Source organism: Gorilla gorilla, chromosome 1 (assembly GCF_029281585.2).
Source record: "Gorilla gorilla gorilla isolate KB3781 chromosome 1, NHGRI_mGorGor1-v2.1_pri, whole genome shotgun sequence".
In the NCBI taxonomy this organism is placed as follows: Eukaryota; Metazoa; Chordata; class Mammalia; order Primates; family Hominidae; genus Gorilla; species Gorilla gorilla.
In genome coordinates this window covers 213,487,044-213,509,748 of record NC_073224.2, presented here as the reverse complement: position 1 = coordinate 213,509,748, position 22,705 = coordinate 213,487,044, and the positions used below count along the sequence as shown (strand labels likewise).

At 45.7% G+C, this 22,705-nt stretch overlaps 1 protein-coding gene across 12 annotated transcripts in view; it reads left to right on the top strand.

Moving 5' to 3' along the window:
* Positions 1-1,399: 1,399 nt before the first annotated feature.
* Positions 1,400-22,705, top strand: part of DHDDS (dehydrodolichyl diphosphate synthase subunit) — a 39,355-nt gene continuing 18,049 nt past the window's right edge. For 2 of the 12 annotated variants that reach the window (XM_055388808.2, XM_031000589.3), the window contains exons 1-6: positions 1,788-1,935; positions 2,325-2,442; positions 7,651-7,767; positions 12,224-12,366; positions 15,804-15,920; positions 17,058-17,159. In XM_055388808.2, the coding sequence (XP_055244783.1) occupies positions 2,380-2,442; positions 7,651-7,767; positions 12,224-12,366; positions 15,804-15,920; positions 17,058-17,159 (542 nt within the window). In that variant the 5' untranslated portion in view covers positions 1,788-1,935; positions 2,325-2,379. Of the gene's footprint in view, positions 1,953-2,324; positions 2,443-7,650; positions 7,768-12,223; positions 12,367-15,803; positions 15,921-17,057; positions 17,160-22,705 lie in introns of all 12 variants that reach the window. The other 10 variants (XM_031000598.3, XM_031000595.3, XM_031000591.3 and 7 more) reach the window with 9 other exon arrangements.

The window sequence follows — 22,705 nt, the reverse complement described above, 5'->3', positions numbered from 1 at the left end:
CATTTCTACTCATCTCTAGGGCTTTCTTTCATCATGCTGCTGTGTTAAAATAACCCCTTTCATTAGAAAGAGTGGAAGACATAATCAATTAGAAAGTGCCAATAAAACATCTCTTCCTTGCCTCATTTCTTTAATAATATTGTAAAATGAAATGCGACAAAAAGTTTCTTTGACAATTGTGAATTTTTATTCCACTCAAAACATAATACTACATAAAGTTGTATTATGCTTTGCAAGAAATACTGGTTGTGGCCGGGCGCGGTGGCTCACGCCTGTAATTCCAGCACTTTGGAAGGCCTAGGCAGGCAGACAACGAGGTCAAGAGATCGAAACCATCCTGGCCAAAATGGTGAAACCCTGTCTCTACTAAAAATACAAAAATTAGCCAGGCTTGGTGGCACGCACCTGTAGTCCCAGCTACTCAGGAGGATGAAGCAGGAGAAACGCTTGAACCCGGGAGGCGGAGGTTGCAGTGAGCCGAGATTGCGCCACTGCACTCCAGCCTGGGCGACATAGCCAGACTCCGTCTCAAAATAAATAAATAAATAAAAATAATACTGGTTGTATAAGAATCTGTAAAGAATTTTTTCCTCCTCTTTCAATTTTGAGAAAATTGAACTACAAATTTCTTTTGTGAGCCTAGAATTCTTGCAACCCTCTTTTTCGTAAAGGTTCAGTAGAGCTAATGCCCTTAACTTTTCTACCAGGGTTAATTTCTGTTAGTTTCATTTATGTACTGCCAAAGCGAGCACCTTTCTGTTATTTTAGAAGTCATGCTTTTTTTTTTTTTTTTTTTTTTTGAGACAGAGTTTCGCTCCCGTTGCCCAGGCTGGAGTGCAGTGGCCTCTTCTTGGCTCACCGCAACCTCCGCCTCCCGGGTTCAAGCGATTCTCTTGCCTCACCCTCCCGAGTAACTGGGATAACAGGCGCCCGCCACCACGCCCGGCTCATTTTTTGTATTTTTAGTACAGACGGGGTTTCACGATGTTGGTCAGGCTGGTCTCAAACTCCTGACCTCAGGTGATCCGTTCGCCTCGGCCTCCCAAAGTGCTGGGATTACAGGCGTGAGCCACCGCGCCTGGCCTAGAAGTCATTCTTATGGCAGAGATCTTTCTGGCCTTACCCCTTCTCTTGAGTTCGTTGGGATAGGTCTTGGGAATCCACAAATCCTAAAATATGCGTGCCTTAAGTCGGCACAAAATAGATTAATATCCTGCGCGTCTGTAAGATTGGCTGCGGCTAGAAACTTCTTCCCAGACGATTAAATCCACTAAATAAAACACGAAACGGTAACGAGATAATTTTTAAGAGTATGCACCAGTGCTCTAATGAAGCCCGGTTCTGCGGCATTCCAAGGTAAGGACGCTGCCTTACCCAGTCTCTCAGCAGTCCTAAGCTGCCTTCGACGGCCGAGAAGCGCCTCGATTCTTGCCCCTGGCTCACTTCCCTGGCGCGTTTTCCAGAGGCCTCCCAATCTGTGAGTCTACCGACCCCTCCGCTCCCAACACTGGGCTCAACCCTGTCTTCCCCAGCTGGTCCCCCAGCACGTGGCCTGGAGCCCAGCCTCCCGCCCCGCTCGGTTACGTGAGGCTGGCTCTCACCCGCGCCCGCTTCCACACCCCGCGGGACTGAGAACCGTCGTCCCACTAGTTCGCAGGCGCAGGCGCAGGCGCAGGGCAGGGCCCCCTCAATTTGGGTGACGGAAGGGGCGTGTCGCAGCGCCCAAAGATGACGTGTTCTTCTAGCGCCACGTCGTGAGGAAGTGCCGGCCCACTGAAGCCGTGGGGACGCGCCCAGCGGAGCTAATCAGGTGCCACTGAACTGAAGGGGTGAACTAGAGGAGAAGAGGGTGACTGGGCGGGGAGCAGCTGCGGGAGAAGCAAAGGGACGACTGAGGGAATAATCAGGAGACCACGGAGGCGTGAAGTACCAGGGGTGCGATAACTGAAGGGGTTAGTAACTGGGAGCGCAGAGTTGGAAACAGCTTAGGGGAAGATGGAGAAGGAAGAAACGGGGAATGATCAAGATGTGGGCACCATGATGTGGCAGGAAACCGACTTAGATGTTCAGAAGAAGTCAGTGCAGATACGGAGGAAATGGGAATGGGAACAAGTCTGCAAAGCCAGGAGAACCGAGGAAAGGCTTTTGCCTCCAGAGGTCTCATTGCGTTATAAAACTCTGGGTGGTAAAAGATTATAGGCTTAGACCAGTGTCTTTGGATTCTAATGCTGGCTGCTCTCCATAGTCCATCTGATTCCCCAGAAGTCAGTTATAGCTCTTCGCAAACCCTGGTGACTTCTTATTTTCTTTCTTGTTTATCCAAGATTACCTGGCTGGTGTTTGGTTGTTCTGGAGTGATCTTCTGACTGGAAAAGAACTATGTCATGGATCAAGGAAGGAGAGCTGTCACTTTGGGAGCGGTTCTGTGCCAACATCATAAAGGTGAGCAATGGCCGAGAGCACCGGTTGGCCTTCTGGTCAGTTGGATAATCTTATATCAAAACCTGTTATTAAAGTTGATGATGTTAAGTGCAATTCATGATGTTAAGTGGAATTTAGCAAGGAAACCAAAGAGTCTTGGAATGGTAACTTCCAGGTCTACATTTCTGGTAGACTTTTGTCCTAACTCTGACATTTTCAGGAAGCCCAGGCCTCTTAATATCACTGGGCAGCCTAGACTGCTAAGTATTCTTTATAGAGAACTGAAATTTGTTTCCCTGGAACGTTGATCCATTGTTCCATGTACTGTCTTCTTGATTTAAATAGGTTAATCTTTGATATATTCTTTGATCTGTCAGTAGAGCAACGGTTAAGAGTTTGGGGGCTGGGCCCGGTCACTCATGCCTGTAATCCCAGCAATTTGGGAGGCTGAGGTGGGCAGATTGTTTGAGCTCAGGAGTTGAGACCAGCCTGGGCAACATGGCAAAACCCCGATTCTCAAAAAAATTAAAAAATTAGCAGGGCTTGGTGGTGTGCACCTGTAGTCCCAGCTACTCGGAAGGCTGAAGTGGGAGAATTTCTTGAGCCCAGGTCAAAGCTGCAGTGAGTCATGATTGTGCCACCACACTCCAGCCTGGGTAACAGAACGGGACTGTGTCAAAAAAAAAAGAGTTCAGAACAAGAGTCTGTCTCAAAAAAAAAAAAAAAAAAAAAGAGTTTGGGCTCTAGAGGCAGACAAACATGGGTGAAATTCCTGTTCTTTTTTTTATTTTGAGATGGAGTCTCGCTCTGTCACCCAGGCTGGAGTGCAGTGGCGCAATCTTGGCTTACTGCAACCTTCATCTGCCAAGTTCAAGCAATTCTCTTGCGTTAGCCTCCCAAGTAGCTGGGGTTACAGGCATGTGCTACCACACATGGCTAATTTTTATATTTTTAGTAGAGATGGGATTCTCATATTGGCCAGGCTGGTCTCGAACTCCTGACCTCAGGTGATCCACCTATCTCAGCCTCCCAAAGTGCTGGGATTATAGGACTGAGCCACTGCACCTGGCCTGAAAGTCCTGTTCTATCATTTAGTAATCATGTGACTTTAACAACTGTAGAATTATTATGAGAATTTATGAGACATTAATATAAAGCAGTTAGCATAATGTCTAGCAGTTCTTAATTATTATTAGGATTGTCTTTCAGACATTTGAAGACTATTATCTCCTATCTTCCCCAAATCTTCCCTCAGCTTTTTCTCTAGGAATCACAGCAATATTATATCTGCCTAAGACAGGTTTGAGATTGGGGCCAGTCAGCTTGGTTTTGTTTTTCAGCCACAGGCTGTCAAGCAGCAGGTAGTAATGAATTTATGAGTCAGTAACCTTTATACAAGCCCCACACATGCTCACAAACAAATGCCAAGTGATCTCAAGCAGTCCAGGAAATGGGAAGTATCTCCTTGGGGAACCACTGCAGTGGTATGTTTGGAAGAACAAGCTGCATAACTTGAATGGATTTTAGGGGCTGGAAAGGCTGTATGTGAGACAGAAGTAGAAAAAGGAGAAGTGTTGATGAGGAAGCAGTCAGGGAAGAGCCCTCCCAGGTGAGGAAAAATAGGCTAAGAAGTCCATTTGTGTTATGGGAGACAACTCAAAGCTGCTCCAAGCCAAATAAGGGTTTTGTTTTTTGTGGTTTCTTTTTTGAGATGCAGTCTTACTCTGTTGCCCAGGCTGGAGTGCAGTGGTGCAGTCTTGGCTCACGGCAACCTCTGTCTCCTGGGTTCAAGCGATTCTCCCACCTCAGCCTCCCCAAGTAGCTGGGATTATAGGCGCCGGCCACCATGCCTGGCTAATTTTTTTTTTTTTTTTGCCTGGCTAGTTTTTTTTTTTTTGTATTTTTAGTAGAGTTGGGGTTTCACCATGTTGGCCAGGCTGGTCTCGAACTCCTGGCCTCAAGTGATCTGCCCACCTCAGCCTCCTAAAGTGCTGGGATTACAGGCTTGAGCCACCACGTCCGGCCCCAAGTAAGTTTTGTTTGGCTCAAAAAAAGTCTTTTTTGTTCGCTTTGAAAAACAATTTTTTTTTTTTTGAGACAGAGTCTCACTCTGTCGCCCAGGCTGGAGTGCAGTGGCGCAATCTCGGCTCACTGTACCCTCTGCCTCCCCGGTTCAAACAATTCTCCTGCCTCAGCCTCTTGAGTAGCTGGGATTACAGGCGCTCGCCACCACGCCCGGCTAATTTTTCTTTATTTTTAGTAGAGACGGGGTTTCACCATCTTGGCCAGGCTGGTCTTAAACTCCTGACCTCGTGATCCACCTGCCTCGGCCTCCCAAAGTGTTGGGATTACAGGCATGAGCCACTGTGCCCGGCTGAAAAGCAAAATTTTAATAAAAATCCTGATGTTTGGTTTTCTTGCAAGATCACCAGATCCAGCAATGTTGTGCCCCAGTTCCTGTGTGTCAGCAGTTGGCTAGAGGTCAGGAATTAGTGCCTTTTTTTTTTTTTTTTTTTTTTTTTTTTTTGAGACAGAGTCTCACTCTGTCACCCAGGCTGGAGTGCAGTGGTGCTATCTCGGCTCACTGCAACCTCTGCCTCCCGGGTTCAAGCCATTCTCCTGCTTCAGACTCCTAAGTAGCTGGGATTACAGGCTCCCACCACCACACCTGGCTAATTTTTGTTTTTGTTTTTTTCTTTTTTCCAAGATGGAGTCTTGCTCTGTCGCCCAGGCTGCAGTGTGGTGGCGTGATCTTGGCTCACTGCAACCTCCGCCTCCCAGGTTCAAGCAGTTCTCCTGCCTCAGCCTCCCAAGTAGCTGGTATTACAGGCATCTGCCACCACGCCTGGCTAATTTTTGTATTTAGTAGAGATGGGGTTTCACCATACTGGCCAGCCTGGTCTTGAATTCCTGACCTCGTGATCTGCCCACCTTCGCCTCCCAAAGTGCTGAGATTACAGGCATGAGCCACTGTGCCCAGCCCTAATTTTCACATTTTTAGTAGAGATGGGGTTTCAACATGTTGGCCAGGCTGGTCTTGAACTCCTGACCTCAAGTGATCCACCCACCTTGGCCTCCCAAAGTGCTGGGATTACAGACGTGAGCCACTGCACCTGGCCCTATGAGTTCCTTTTTTCTGTAGAAGGTACCATCTTCATTTGACTATGCCCATCACAATTTTTCCTGGCCAGACACGATGGCTCAAACCTGTAATCCCAGCACTTTGGGAGGCCAAATCGAGTGGATCTCTTGATCCCAGGAGTTCGAGAGCAGCCTGGCCAACATGGTGAGACCCCCGTCTCTACAAAATATAAAAAAATTAGCTGGGTGTGGTGGTGTATTCCTGTAGTCCCAGCTACTTGGGGAATTGAAGTGGGAGGACCTTTCTCTTCCCGAAAGGTGGAGGTTGCAAATGAGCTGAGATAACACCACCACACTCCATCCACCTTGGGTAATAGAGTAAGACCCTGTTTTTTTTGTTTTGTTTGTTTGTTTGTTTTGAGACAGAGTCCCGCTCTGTCATCCAGGCTGGAGTGCGGTGGCGCCATCTCGGCTTACTGCAAGCTCCGCCTCCCAGGTTCACGCCATTCTCCTGCCTCAGCCTGCCAAATAGCTGGGACTACAGGCACCCACCACCACGCCCGGCTAACTTTTTGTATTTTTAGTAGAGACGGGGTTTCACCGTGTTAGCCAGGATGGGCTCGATCTCCTGACCTCGTGATCTACCCGCCTCGGCCTCCCAAAGTGCTGGAATTACAGGTATGAGCCACTGTGCCTGGCCTGAGTAAGACCCTGTTTCAAAGAAAAAAAAAATTTTTTTCCTTTTGCTTTCTAGTTGGAGACCAACTAAACCAAGACTGTATTTAAGAGCATATGGTTGAAAGATTAACTCTGGAAGCAGATGGACATCAGTTTGAATCCCTATTTGCCTCTTCTTAACCGCGTGACTGGGCCGGGCGTGCTGGCTCATGCCTGTAATCCCAGCACTCTGGGAGGCTGAGGCAGGCGGATCACAAGGTCAGGAGATCAAGACCATCCTGGCTAACACGGTGAAACCGCGTCTCTACTAAAAATATAAAAAATTAGCCGGGCATGGTGGCGGGCGCCTGTAGTCACAGCTACTCGGGAGGCTGAGGCAGGAGAATGGCGTGAACCTAGGAGGCGGAGGTTGCAATGAGCCGAGATCGTGCAACTGCACTCCAGCCTGGGCGACAGAGCGAGACTCCTTCTCAAAAAAAAAACAAACAAAACTATGTGACTTATGCAAGTCACTAGAACTCTCTGAGCTTGTTTTTCCACCTGTAAAATGAAGATAATACTATTTACTTTATAGACTTGTATGATAAGATGAAGTATAAGAAGCCCAGCATAGTATTTGGCATGTAGTAAGTGCTCAGTAAACATGTAAATAAAAATAAGTAGGCCAGCTATGGTGGCTCATGCCTTTTTTAATCCCAGCACTTTGGGAGACTGATGAAGGAGGATTGCTTGAGCCCAGGAGTTCGAGACCTGGTTAACATAGGGAAACACACCATCTTTTTTTTTTTTTTTGAGACAGAGTCTCGCTGTGTCGCCCAGGCTGGAGTGCAGTGGCGCGATCTCAACTCACTGCAACCTCCACCTCCTGGGTTCAAGCGATTCTCCTGCCTCAGCCTCCCGAGTAGAGTAGCTGGGACTACAGGCATGTGCCACCATGCCCGGCTAATTTGTGTATTTTTAGTAGAGACTGGGTTTCGCCATGTTGGCCAGGCTGGTCTCGAATGCCTGACCTCAAGTGATCCGCCCACCTCAGCCTCCCAAAGTGCTGGGATTACAGGCGTGAGCCACCACGCCCGGCCGACCCCATCTCTTAAAAAAAGAAAAAAAAAAAAGAAAAGAAAAGAAAAAAGGATAGGTAGGTGTGGTGGCATGTGCTGGTAGGCCTGGCTACTCAGCGGGAGGCAGAGGTGGGAGGATCACTTGAGCCCAGGAGGCCAAGGCTGCAGTCAGCTGTGATCATACCATTGCATTCCCGCCTGGGTGACTAAGTGAGATCCTGCCTCAAAATAAAGTAAGTAACTAAGTAAGTAAATTTTAATGTCTTTTTACTGAGTTAAAAGCACAAAGTACCCAATTCCCTTCATCAGGGTTTTCATCACATAGCCCAAACCTATCACCTTGGGGTGTAGTGTCTTCCTTTATCCCTGAAGAATATGAGACCTGTTCATCATCTGTCTTCCTATTCCACAGGCAGGCCCAATGCCAAAACACATTGCATTCATAATGGACGGGAACCGTCGCTATGCCAAGAAGTGCCAGGTGGAGCGGCAGGAAGGCCACTCACAGGGCTTCAACAAGCTAGCTGAGGTGGGTGTGTATGGCAGAGCCCAAAGTGAACAGTCTGTGGAGAGGTAGATTATAGCTAGAAAACCAGGCTCTGAGTTTGCTGTGGTTAGAGAATGTTTTTTGTATCTGTCTCTGTGTTTTATTGTTTGCTTGCTAGCTATAGATCTCATCTTGACATTGGCCAGACGTGGTTGCTTTTGCCTCTAATCCCACACTTTGGGAGGCCAAGGCAGGAGGATTGCTTGAGCCCAGGGGTCCAGGACTAGCCCGGGTAACATAGTCAGACCCTGTCTCTACAAAAAAATTTAAAAATTAGCCAGACTTGATGGTGCACACCTGTGCCCCCAGCTACTCAGGAGGCTGAGGTGGGAGGACTATCTGAGCCCAGGAAGCTTGAGGCTGCAGTGAACAGAGATTGTGCCCCTGTACTCTAGCCTGGGTGACAGAGTGACACCATCTCAAGAAAAAAAAAATGACATTAACAAAGAAGTAATCATCCAGTGAATGACCATAAAATACTGGAAATAAGAACAAAATTGCCTCTTCTTATTCTAATAAATCAATAGTTTATATTTTATGCCTCATCCAATCCTTATTGTATGCTCTACTTGACTTAACATTAATAAAATTGCATCTGTAGCTTCAGTAACCTTATTTTCACTTAACATTTTGGTTTTGTTTATTTGTTTGAGACAGAGTCTCACTCTGTTGCCCAGGCCAGAGTACAGTGCATGATCTCTGCTCACGGCAACCTCCGCCTCCCGGGTTCAAGTGATTTTCTGCCTCAGCCTCCTGAGTAGTTGAGATTGAACACTCATCACCACGTCCAACTAATTTTTTTGTATTTTTAGTAGAGATGGGGTTTCACCATGTTGGCCAGGCTGGTCTCGAACTCCTGACCTCAGGTGATCCACCCCCTTCAGCCTCCCAAAGTGCTGGGATTACGGGCATGAGCCACTGCACCTGGCCAACATTTGGGGAAGCATTTTTTAAGGTGTATATATAAGCTTTCTATCTGTATCTTTCAATGACTGTAGAACATTTTATCAAGAGGATCTGATATAATTTAACTGCTCCACTATTACTTGACATTACAATAAACATTATAAATAGTACTGTTTCAGCCTGGGCAACATGGTGAGATCCTGTCTCTACAAAAAAAAAAAAAAATTAGCCAAGCATGATGGTGCATGCCTGTGGTCCCAGCTACTTATGAGACTGAGGTGGAAGGATGACTTGAACCCTGGAGGTTGAGGCTGCAGTGAGCTGTGTTCACGTCACCGCAATCCAACCTGGTGACAGAGCAAGACCTTGTCTAAAAAAAAAAAGTACTCTTTTTGGATAAATTCTTAGAAGTGACATTTCTGGACGAACATTGAGTGACTACTCATTCTGCTTTGCCAAGGCTGAGGGGTTTCTCAGGACACAGGTCTTTCAGTGCTAAAACTGGTGAAAGTCCCCGGCAAACCAGGACATCACTCTACACAGAGGTCATGAACGTTTTATGGTATAATGCATATTATAAATTGGAAAACATTAAGTTTAACAAAAGAATGGAATATGACAATCTTGGTGAAATTTTTAAGAAGAATGGAGGGCCGGGCGCGGTGGCTTACACCTGTAATCCCAGCACTTTGGGAGGCTGAGGTGCGCGGATCATGAGGTCAGGAGATCAAGACCATCGTGGCTAACACGGTGAAACCCCATCTGTATTAAAAATACAAAAAATTAGCCGGGCGTGGTGGCGGGCACCTGTAGTCCCAGCTACTCGGGAGGCTGAGGCAGGAGAATGGCATGAACCCGGGAAGCGGAGCTTACAGTGAGCCGAGATTGTGCCACTGCACTCCAGCCTGGGCAACAGAGTGAGACTCCGTCTCAAAAAAAAAAAAAAAAAAAAAGAATGGAAATATGGTCTGTAGTTCACAGTCCCAGTGTCCTAGCACAGGGACACAGTTTGATGCCAGGGCCGTGATATTTTTTTCCTTGAGTGAATGGCAGTGAGGTTCTCACCAGAACCTTGTAGAAGTCTTTACATTTGTTGACTCCAGCTTCTCTTTTGTAACTGAGAGGCAGTGTTGCCTAATGCTTAGGAGCTTGAGCTCTGGAGTCACTCAGAATTCATTGGCACCCCTGCTTTGTCACTGTCTGGCTTTCTGACCTGCAGCGAGTTATGTAGCTTCCCTTTGCCTCAGTTTCTTCATCTATAAAATGGGGTTAGCAATCTCTATCTCAGTAGATTATTTGAAGATAAATAAGATGGCACAATGAAAAGCATGTAGCACAGGCCCTGACCTAAAGGAAGTGCTCAAAAATTGAAACTTGTTATTAGCAACTGTATTGACTGATGTCAGTGGTGGGTTCCAACCCAGATGTGCCATCCACAGTGGCTGCCTTGCAAGGTCTTTAGGGCCTGAGGCTATTCAAGTGTCAGGTTCTCACTGGTAATTTTCCTAAGATGACAGTAGATTTGTTTGCTTGTATGTTTGTTAAGGGGTTAGAGAGGCAGCTCTTCAGCTTGTTTCTTCTGTTCTGTTTGAATGTCTTGAATGTCTTCTGTTGTCTACGTTTAACCTCCAGCTCTCCATCTCTCAACATTGTCCTCCACCTCTCAACATTGTTCTCCACCTTTAGTGGTACAGGATTAGAGCAGCCCCAACGGACTAAGTTTTTTTCTTTTTTTTTTTTTTTTGAGACGGAGTCTTGCTCTGTCACCCAGGCTGGGGTGCAGTGGCGCGATCTCAGTTCACTGCAACCTCCGCCTCCCAGGTTCAAGCGATTCTCCTGCCTTAGCCTCCTGAGTAACTGGGATTACAGGCCTGCGCCACCACACCCGGCTAATTTTTGCATTTTTAGTAGAGACGGGGTTTCACCACGTTGGTCAGGCTGGTCTTGAACTCCTGACCTCGTGATCCGCCTGCCTTGGCCTCCCAAAGTGCTGGGATTGTAGGTGTGAGCCACCACGCCCGGCCTGTTTTTTTTTGAGTTGAAGTCTCACTCTGTAGTCTAGGCTGGAGTGCAGTGGTGAGATCTCCACTCACCGGTTCAAGCGATTCTCCTGCCTCAGCCTCCCAAGTAGCTGGGATTACAGGTGTGCGCCACTGCACCCAGCTAAGTTTTTGTATTTTTAGTAGAAATGGGGTTTCACCATGTTGGCCAGGCTGGGCTTGAACTCCCAACCTCAGGTAATCTGCCCACCTTGGCCTCCCAAAGTGCTAGGGTTATGGGAGAGACCCACCATACCCAGCCAGTTTCATTTCTTTTTGAGTTATAATTTCATATGGTGAACTGCACAGATTTTAGGTTTTGACAATTGCATTTATTTATCTAACCCATACTCCTGTCAAGATATAGGACATTTCCTGCCGGGCTCAGTAGCTCATGCCTGTAATCCCAGCACTTCGGGAGGCCGAGGCAGGCAATCACCTGAGGTCAGGAGTTCGAGACCAGCCTGGCCAGCATCGCGAAACTCCATCTCTACTAAAAATACAAAAAGTTAGCCAGATGTGTTGGCACATGCCTGTAGGCCCAGCTACTCGGGAGGCTGAGGCAGGAGAATCACTTGAACGTAGGAGGTGGAGGTTGTAGTGAGCCAAGATTGCACCACTGCACTCCAGCCTGGGTGACAGAGCGAGACTCCAGCTTAAAAAAAAAAAAAAAAAGATGTAGGACATTTCCATCTCTCCAAAAAATTCCCTGGTGCCCCTTCTCAATCAACTTCTGTTATACCTCCTCCTTTTCCTCTCTAGGCAACTACCGTTCTGATTTCTGTAACTATAAATTTGTTTTTCCCATTCTAGAACTCCATATAATGGAATCAGACAGTTGAGGATTTCTGACATATTCTTCAACTCTGAGCCTGTTTTATCATTTGTAAAGTAGGCATGAAAACAGTAGTGTCATTTTAAAGTGGTTGTTCAAAGAATCAAATGAAATTATGTGAAAACCCTTTGCAGGCTATTAAATGCTACACAGCTGTCCAGTTGTTGCTTTTTTTCTTTTAACTCATCAGCCTCTCAACCTACCAGAATAATGAAGTTATGCTGTGAGTAATAACACCTTGTGTTTTTATATTGTTCGTTAGCCACCTTGTAAGGGATGGATTGTGATCCCATATTACAGGTAAGGAGACTTCAACCTAGAGAAATTAAATGATTTGATTCCAGTCACATAAGTGCATGCTGGAGTCAGGGACTAGAGCCTATGTCTTTACACCCTCAGTGCAGAGTTCTTTCTTGTAGTGCACAATGCCATCAGCATTCACTAAGATCACATTTTTCAGTTTCTTCAATGGTGGTTTTCTGCTTATTTGATGCATTAATTCTGACATAAACACTGATGTTATCCTAGCTTCACCCAGCTTTGGGGAGGAGAAAAGTCTGTCTCCTATCTCCAACTCTGAGTCAGGACCAAAAAGTATCTCTTATTTCCCCTTCCCACTCTTCCTTGTATCCTAGCTCCTTGCCTTCTCCCCTCTCAGACTCTGCGGTGGTGTTTGAACCTGGGCATCCTAGAGGTGACGGTCTACGCATTCAGCATTGAGAACTTCAAACGCTCCAAGAGTGAGGTAGACGGGCTTATGGATCTGGCCCGGCAGAAGTTCAGCCGCTTGATGGAAGAACAGTAAGATGCTATCAGAGGGGAGAGCATGTTCTTCCACCACCCCCAGCCTTATCCTAACCCTTGAAATTCTGTTATCTGAGGCTTACTTAAGGGACTTCCAACTCTTTTTAATGTTAGTTAGATATCTTGGGTGGCAAATATCAGAAATACAAGATAGTCTTTCATTCTTTATTTCTAACTTTTTTTTTTAAATAAAAAAGGGGGCATTTATTTGAGGATATTGAGGGGTGTCACATGATTTAAGAACAAGTACAGCCAGCCTCAAGCAAAACTGAAACCAGGAATTAAACCCACTAGGTAGAACCTCTGTATTCATTTATTTCCACCTCTCTCTGCAGACCAGTTTTCTCTTGCTTCAAAAGAGCAGCCTGGAATCAATAAAATCCCTTAATTGGGATCCCTAAATTCTATCAGATTTCTACCCCAGAGCCAATAAACTATGGCCAAGGAAGTGGAGTTAAAGAAAACATTGAGGAAGTCATTTTCTGCTGCACAGTGAACCCTAAAAAGTTACTGTACTCCCCCTGCATAGTCTTTTGGGAGGGATAGGATGATGCATAAGAGACATTTATGGTGAAGCATCAGTACCATTCTTAGCTGTCAGTAAGTTTAGGCTTAACTTAGGGAATAAAGCCAGAGAGGGGCAAAGACAAATTTCAGTGGAGACTGCTTGCTTCAAAGTATGGAGCCCTTACCAGCCAGAATTGCCCGAAAGTCTTAGTTACAACTGTTGTGTGCCCAGCTCCTACCTATACCAGGAAGATGAGAGAACAGTGAGCCTAGAACTCCAGTGAAGATGAGCCTAGAACAATGGGTGGTAGGGAGGGTAGCCAGGCTTCCTTCTGTCTATATTAGCATGGTGAGACTCTGGGCTATAGACATTGCTCCCCGGTCCCCAGCAGAGCCTGTGTGGCTCAGAGTTTACACCTAAGGAGCTGGGGATGGAGGCATGGGGGGCATATCCCACTAATCTTACCTTTTTAAAGTGTATGCCAGGCTTTGAGCCTAAAGTATATTCTTACTCATCCTGTAATAACATTATACTATGACAAAGATATTATTAGCCAATTTTTAGAGAGAAGCAAAGTAGTTAACCAAAGAAGTTAAGGCATATATCCTGGGTCACACAGCTATCAGACAGGCAGAGCCAAGGTGCACACCTGGATCTTTCTGACTCCAGAGCTGAGCTATCATCTACTACACTGTGCTCTGAGAGACAGGCCATATTACAATTCCTGCAAGATCAAAATGCATGGCAGAAGAGATGCTAATGAGATTGCGCTGATCAGTTAGTAGTAGAGAAAATGGTCTTCGTTTATCATGAAGTCCTGGCAAAAGCAAGAAGAAACTCAGAGGTGCTTTTCCATTAATGTGCCACAGAACCCCAAGGTCTGAGGAGGTGTAGAAAGAACCTAGTGGGAGTAGGGTAGGGGGTGCTGAGTTGCATTTACCTATTTTATGTGTTGGGCTTCTGTGTAGAATTTGATATGAAGAAAGGGTTCTTTGGCTAAAAGAAGGTGGGAAAACCACTGGCCTGATTCTGTTTCATCAGTTGGGAAACTAAACCCTAGAAAAGAGAAGAGGTTGAGCAAGGTGGCTCATGCCTGTAATCTCAGCACTTTGGGAAGCCAAGGAGGGCGCATTGCTTGAGTCCAGGAATTTGCTTGATTCCAGCCTAGGCAACATGGCAAAACCCCATCTCTACAAAAAAATTAACTGGGGATGGTGGCACATGCCTATAATCCCAGCTATGTGGGAGGCTGAAGTGGGGGGATCACTGTGATGAGCCTGGGGAGTCTGAGGCTGTAATGAGCTGTGATCGATCCACTATGCTCCATCCTGTGCAACAGACCGAGACCCTGTCTCAGAAAAAATAATTAAAATAAAAATAAGTAAATTAAAAATTTAAAAAACAGAAGACAAGAGCTTACACATGGTCACACATCAAACAAGTGGCAGAACTATACCACAAGCTAGCAGAAGATGCTGAATCAAGGTCTTCTAGTATACTGCCTTCAATTAATCTCCCATTTTCCAAATGTGAAGCATTCGGTTTCTTCATAGCATTTCCAGATGAGAGAAGCTGGTTGAATTCATTCTCACTGTATGCAGAGTTTGGGAGTTATTGTATGGAAGGAATATAATGTCATAATTAAGAAGACAAGCTCTGGAGGCTGACTCCCTACGTGCAAATCCTGGTTCTCCATTCATCAGCTGTCCGAACAAATTACCTAATGTCCCTGTGCCTCAGTTTCCTCATCTGTAAAATGGGAATAATAAGGGTATATAACTCAGAGGTTGGTGTAAGGATGGAATGTGTTGTTACATGTAAAGCACTTAGACCAATATCTGGCATTTAGTAAACATAGAATGTTAGCTGTCACCATTATAATATTTCACTAGAACATAACAAAAGTACCCCATAATACAGCTCCTTCCCTTGAGGAGTTTACTCACTTCTCAAATGGGACAAACTTCACAGATACATAAAATGCAACTGCCCAAAAAGGACACATGAGGTCGTGTAATGTATAGTAAAGAGTTTGGGTTCTTGCTGGACATGGTGGCTCACACCTGTAATCCTAGCACTTTGGGAGGCTCAGGCAGGAGGATCACTTGAGGCCAGGAGTTTGAGACCACCTTGGGCAACATAGTGAGACCTCATCTTTACAAAAAATACAAAAATTAGCCGGGCATGGTGGTGCATGCCTTTAGTCCCAGCTACTTGGGAGGCTGAGGCAGGAGGATCGCTTGAGCCCAGGATTTGGAAGTTAACACTGAACCATGAGTATACCACTGCACTCCAGCCTGGGTGAAAGTAAGACCCTGTCTCCAAAAAAGGGGAAAAAAAAATGTAGTTTGGGGCCGAGCGCAGTGGCTCATGCCTGTAATCTCAGCACTTGGGAGGCCGAGACAGGCAGATCACTTGAGGTCAAGGGTTCGAGACCAGCCTGGCCAACATGGTGAAACCTCGTCTCTACTAAAAATATAAAAATTAGCCAGGCATGGTGGTGGGCGCCTGTAATCCCAGCTACTTGGGAGGCTGTGGTGGGAGGATCGCTTAAACCCGGGATGCGGAGGTTGCAGTGAGCTGAGATCGCGCCACTGCACTCCAGCCTGGGTGACAGAGCAAGACTCCATCTCAAGTAAAAGAATTTGGGTTCTCAAATCAGACAAACTGGGTTTCAATCCTGACAGAGCACTTGATGGCTGTATGACTCTGGGCAGTCCCTATCTGACTGTCCTGTCTGAGCCTTGGCACTGAAGTAAGTTTCTTTCAGAGTTGTTGAAGGGATGCAATGAAATAATGCATGTAGAACAGGGTCTGACACACAGGAAAGCACTAAAAAAACTGGTGGTCAGTTATTACCTGAGCACCTTGCTCTCTCCAGCTCAGTAGGGGCCCTATCCCAATGCTGCCTCTTTTCCCTGATCAGGGAGAAACTGCAGAAGCATGGGGTGTGTATCCGGGTCCTGGGCGATCTGCACTTGTTGCCCTTGGATCTCCAGGAGCTGATTGCACAAGCTGTACAGGCCACGAAGAACTACAACAAGTAAGTTCTCAGATTTCCCTATAGGGAGCTGTTTCAATCTTTGATTCCCTGCTGGCTTTAGGGAGACGTCCTGGGCTTTCCTTTGTCTGGATTGGTGCAAGGGGCAATGAGAGAGTAGGTTGAGCAGCTTAGAGACTTTCTCCTTCTGTCTGCAGGGCACACCAGACATGATTCTGCAATAACATGTTATATGTGTGTATACTGACACATACGCATAGTTTCTCTTTCCTCCTTTCTCTGCCCAGCCCCCACCAAATAAGAGTGTGTGTGTGTGTGTGTGTGTGTGTGTGTGTGTGTGTGTTTACTTGACAGGGCATGGGATCGGAATACAGCGGTTCTTATCCCTGACTTTGAAGACAGATCCTTCAAGAAATTCTTTTTCTGTTCCACTCCTTTAACCTATGGATAGGATGACCTTGGGAGGTCATACAGATGTACAGGGGAATAGAGTTCAATAATCCAAACTCTGTGATGTGTAGCTTTGAAATATAACGTGTATTTTGGCAGTGGACTTGTTTTACATCAAATCTCCTTCCTATTTTCCTTTGTGCCAATATCACAGTAGAGTCTTCCTCTGAAAGCCGGTGTACAGTAGAAGGGGAGAGGGTTAGGATGGCAATAGGAGCTATTTAGTGGCTGGGCACAGTGGCTCACGCCTGTCATCCTAGGCAGGTGGATCACCTGAAGTCAGGAGTTCAAGACTAGCCTGGCCAACATGGTGAAACCCCATCTCTACTAAAAATACAAAAATTAGCCAGGTATGGTGGTGCACACCTGTAATCCCAGCTACTCGGGAGGCTGAGGCAGAAGAATCGCTTGAACCCAGGAGGCGGAGGTTGCAGTGAGTCAAGATCACGCCATTGCACTTCAGCCTGGGCGACAAGAGCAAAACTCTGTCTCAAAAAAAAAGGAGCCATTTAGTATTTGTCTTATTATAAAACTAGTTACATGTTTATTCCAAGAAAACTTGGAAACCACAAAAAACTCATAATTTCACCTTTCAGAGGTATCCACGGTTAACATTTGATGTGTATTTGTTTTTCTAGGGAAAGGCTGGAAGGGCTTCTCTGTAATCAGTGACTTCAATCATCAGTCCCTGTCCCCCTTTGGTAAATTATTCTCTTCTTCCCTCCTCAGGTGTTTCCTGAATGTCTGTTTTGCATACACGTCCCGTCATGAGATCAGCAATGCTGTGAGAGAGATGGCCTGGGGGGTGGAGCAAGGCCTGTTGGATCCCAGGTATCCCGAGTTGTTTTGCATGGTCATTGCTAAGGAAAACAGGCCTGGGCCAGCATGGCAGCTCACGCCTGTAATCCTAGCACATTAGGAGGCTGAGGTGGGCAGTCCACTTGAGGCAGGCCAGGAGTTCAAGACCAGCCTGGCCAACATGGCAAAACTCCCTCTTTTCAACAACAACAACAAAAAACCAGGCTTGTACCAAACCATAAAGCCCCTCTGTGCCATGTAGTTGGCCAGAGGTCTAATTAGGGGAGCATGTGGAAAGATTTAAGGGGATCTCCCAAATTTAGAGATTAGGATTGGCTTATTACAACCTGCTTCAGAACTAGAGTTCACCACACACCAAGAAACCCCAGAGAAAGAGCAAAGCAGATAACAAAGCCATGTTATTATTCCTTTACAAATTACACCCTCCTGGCCCTTTGGTAGTGTTTTTCCAAGAATGACTTTTCATGAATGCAGTTTGTTGGGGCTAGAGTTCTTTAGGTCTCTCATGTTCTAGTTCCACACAAGATTCAGGTGTTTTTCTTTTTTTTTTTTTTTTTTTTTTTTGGTGAGACAAAGTCTCACTCTGTCGCCCAGGCTGGAGTTGCAACCTCCACCTCCCAGGTTCAAGCAATTCTTCCACCTCAGCCTCCCAAGTAGCTGGGACTACAGGTGCATGCCACCATGCCCAGCTAATTTTTGTATTTTTAGTCGAGACAGGTTTCACCATATTGGCCAGGCTAGTCTCGAACTCCTGACCTCGTGATCTGCCTGCCTCAGCCTCCTAAAGTGCTGGGATTACAGGCATGAGTCACCACGCCCAGCCGATTCAGGGATTTTTCAAAAAGAAAATTATTAATTATTGTCAACATAGTGGAATCCTAATTATTAGAGGTGGAGAGACTTTTGAAGCCATTTAAATATTTGGTCCCTCTCATGTTATTATTTATGTAACTTTTAATAATATTTGTAAACTAACAGCAATAGTAAAATAATAGTAGCAAAAAATAACCCAGGAGATGTGTTGTGTTCTGTATTTCATTAAGTCATTAACCTTATGTGTGAGAGATTCAAGGCTGTTGTCCATTTTGTAGATGAGAAAACTGAGTTCAGCATTGAAGTGACTTGCCCAGGGTCACTCTACTAGTAAGTGCCAGAGCTGGGACTCATATCTAAAGATGTTTGATTTTAGGGTTCTTATCGTTTACCTCTATTATGTGGGATCTTGGGAACCAGGAATTTTTCTGGTTCCCTTCCCGATTCGATTGACCTAGGAAACTAGATTAAAAATCAAAAAGTTACTTGGTGAGAATAGAATTAGATAAAAAGGAGAGGAGACAGTTTTTGAGACTATTTTATGAATGCCTCTCCTTCCTAACAGCTGGGTGACATTTCTCTGTCACACAGTTCATTCATTCAACAAATATTTTATTTTTATTTATTTATTTATTTTTATTTTTTATTTTATTCATTTTTTTGAGACGGAGTCTCGCTCTGTCTCCAGGCTGGAGTGCAATGGCGAGATCTTGGCTCACTGCAACCTCCGCTTCCCAGGTTCCAGCAATTCTTCCACCTCAGCTTCCCAAGTAGCTGGGATTACAGGCGCCCACCACCATGCCCGGCTAATTTTTTGTATTTTTTAGTAGAGACGGGGTTTCACCATGTTGGCCAGGCTGGTCTTGAACTCCAACCTCAAGTGATCTGTCTGCCTCAGCCTCCCAAAGTGCTGAGATTCCAGGCATGAGCCATCACTCCTGGCCCATTTTTATTTTTATTTTGAGACAGGGACTCACTCTATCACCCAGGCTAGAGTGCAGTGGTGTGATCTCGGCCCACTGTAGTCTGTGCCTCCCGGGCTCAAGCAGTCCTCCCACTTCAGCCTTCCAAGTAGCTGGGACTACAGGTGTGTGCCACCATGCTCAGCTAATTCTTTTTTTGGAGACAGAGTCTCACTCTTGCCCAGGCTGGAATGCAATGGTACAGTCTCGGCTCACTGCAACCTCCGCCTCCTGGGCTCAAGCGATTCTTCTGCCTCAGCCTCCTGAGTAGCTGGGATTACAGGGGCATGCCACCATGCCCAGCTAATTTTTGTATTTTTAATAGAGACGGGGTTTCACTATGTTGGCCAGGCTGGTCTCAAACTCCCAACCTCAGGTAATCCGCCCACCTCGGCCTCCCAAAGTGCTGGGATTACAGGCGTGAGCCACCGTGCCCGGCGGTTTTAGACTTACATTACAGTGGATAGTGGTGCCCTTCACCATGCTAGGTAACCCTGAGAGAAAATCCAGTTGAAAAGGGTCAGCAGTTTGGTTTTGGATATCCTGTACATGTTGAACAGAGATGTCAGGTCAACAGTTCAGAGACGGATTGGTATAGTCAGGTCAACAGTCAGACAGAGATGTCAGGTCAACAGTTCAGACAGGGTTTATCTCTGTCGCCAGTATGGAAGCCATCTGTGTATAGGTTAACCTGAGCAAAGAGGGGATGAGAAAGCTACGGAGAGTCTGTCTGTCTATCTGTGTATTTATCTATTTAGAGATGGTCTCACACTGTCTCCTGGGCTGGAGTGCAGTGGGGCAATCAAAGCTCACTGAAGCTTGGAACTCCTGGTCTCAAAGGAGCCTCTCAAGTACCCAGTACTACAGGCGTGCACCACCTACCCAGCTAACTTTTTATATTTATTTTTTGTAAAAACAGGGTCTGACTTTGTTGCCCAGGATGGTCTTGAACTCCTGGCCTCCCAAAATGCTGAGATTACAGGTGTGAGCCACTCAGCCCTGCCTGTTAAGGAGTGTAGAGTGAGAAGAAGAAAGAGCCTAGGATGGCATTTTTGAGGAACTCTACCCTTTACTGGCTGGGTAGAGGAGAATAAGCTTTATAAGCAAAAACACAGAAAAGCAGGAAGAAAACCAGGGCAGCCAGCATTACCTAAGCCAAGAAAAGAGGGAGTTTGTTGGTGCAGGTTGGGAAGGGGTAGGGCACCCATGGAAACAATGGTGTCAAATGCTGTAGAGAGGTCAATTAAGATGTAGAGTGAAAATCAGCTGTTGTTAAAACAATTAAGAGACTGGTGGAGTTGGCAGAGGTAGAGAGCAGGCAGGAAGATGAGACAGAAAAGGGGTATAGAAATAGAAGCATGTTTTCAATAATTTTGAAATTCTTAGTTTGGAGGTACTTTCGTAGTTCATTATATTTTTGTGCTTTATAATGAATATGTTTCAAATGTTCTTGTATGTATGAAATAAATATTAAGGCACAAGTGTTGACACTAGAATGAAAGAAAGCCATTTGACAAGCAGATCTAATATGCATTATGCCTAGGACTCTGATCTTGACTCCTAGTCCAGCATGCTTTACCCTCATACCACATTACAGTAACCACTACCTTATCTCCTGCTTCTTGTCCAGCAAGTTTTTCCATATCCTTCTCTGTCCTGCATGGTTTAGTAACTTGCCTCTGTGGGGTTAGTTATGCAGACAGGGTGTGGGTTGGGCAGTATCACCAGGGTCAGGAGGCCAATGTCTCAACCCACCAACTCCTGAAGCTTGGTGTGCACAGACTGGGCTAATCAGGGCCTGAGGCGGTACACTTTATATTATTCGAATTTAGACAAACCTACATTTATAACAAAGTCAGTGCGTTAATTACAATTAGGTTCTATGCTTCTAATAGCTGGAATTTTCCTGATTTCTCACTATCACCATCCAACTCCTCATTTTTCTTTCTTCCAAGGTATGTATGTATATATGTGTGTGTATGTGTGTGTGTGTGTGTGTGTATTTTTGTTTTTTTGTTTTTTTGAGATGGAGTCTTGCTCTGTTGCCCAGGGTGAAGTGCAGTGGCATGCTCTCAGCTCACTGCAACCTCCACCTTATAGGTTCAAGCAATTTTCGTGCCTCAGCCTCCTGAGTAGCCAGGATTATAGGTGCACACCACCACACCCGGCTATTTTTTTTTCTTTTTTGTTTTTTTGAGATGGAGTCTCGCTTTGTCGCCCAGGCTGGAGTGCAGTGGCACAATCTCAGCTCACTACAACCTCTGCCTCCCGGGTTCACGCCATTCTCCTGCCTCAGCCTCCTGAGTAGCTGGAACTACAGGCGCCTGCCACCACGCCTGGCTAATTTTTTTATATTTTTAGTAGAGACGGGTTTCACCATGTTAGCCAGGATGGTCTCGATCTCCTGACCTCGTGATCCGCCTGCCTCGGCCTCCCAAAGTGCTGGGATCACACCCGGCTATTTTTTGTATATTTAGTAGAGATGGGATTTCACCATGTTGACCAGGCTGATCTCGAACTCCTGACCTCAAGTGATCTGCCCACCTTGGCCTCCCAAAGTCCTGGGATTATAGGTGTGAGCCATAGCACCTGGCCTGTTTTGTTTTGTTTTTGAGACAGGGTTTCACTCTGTTGCTGAGGCTGAAGTGCAGTGGTATGAACATGGCTCACTGCAGTCTAGACCTCCTGGGCTCAAGAGATCCTTCCACCTCAGCTTCCTGAGTATCTGGGACCACAGATACTGCTACCACATCTGGCTAATTTTTTGACTTTGTAGAGACAGGGTCTTGCCATGTTGTCCAGGCTGGTCTCAAACTCCTGGGCTCAAGTGATCCTCCTGCCTTGGCCTCCCAAAGTGCTGGGATTACAGGTTTGAACCATGGCACCTGACCGAGGTATATATGTATTTTTTTTAGCAGTTAAATTAATAGATTGTTTTGTGAGTCTGGAAATTATAGAAGAAGGAAGTAGATTGAGACCGAAGGATAGTTAATAAATTCTATTCCACCGTGTTACCTTGAACGGGCTACTTGATTCCCTGTAGGCCTCTGTCTTTCTTATAAAACAATAGTGTTAATAGTAATTGCTAACACTTACTGAGCATTTACTCTGTTCCAAGCATTAAGTATTCCACATACATTTATCCTTAGACCCTATAAGGTAGATACTGTTTTTATGCCCATTTTAAAGATGAGAATACTGAGACATGGAGAGGAAAAGTAACTTGTGCAAGTTCACATAGTTGGCAAACCTTGGGGCCAAGATTTCAACCTGGCTTCAGAGCCTGTGTTCTCATTCACTGTGGCATATTGACTTCCTCATAGCAAAGTTGAAATGAACAGTAAGGCAGTAAAAAAGAAAAAAATTAGATGGACATGGTGACTTATGCCTGTAATCCCAGGACTTTGGGAGGCTGAAGCAGGAAAATCGCTTGAGCCCTGGAGTTTGAGACCAGCCCTGGCAACACGGCAAGACCCTGTCTCTACAAAAATAAAACAGTTAGCTGGGTGTGCTGGCACACACCTGTAGCTACTTGGGAGGCTGAGTGAGGAGGATTACTTGAGCCTAGCAGGTCGAGGCTGCAATGAACTATGGTTACGCCATTGCTCTCTAGCCTGAACAACAGAGTGAAACCCTGTCTGAAACACACACACACACACACACTCACTTTTGACATAAATATTTATAACACATGAAATCACATAATGAATAGTTTACACTCTGAATCATGCTTTTATCATTCAATGTTACAAGTACTTTTCATAACCCATGTTTTTAATAATT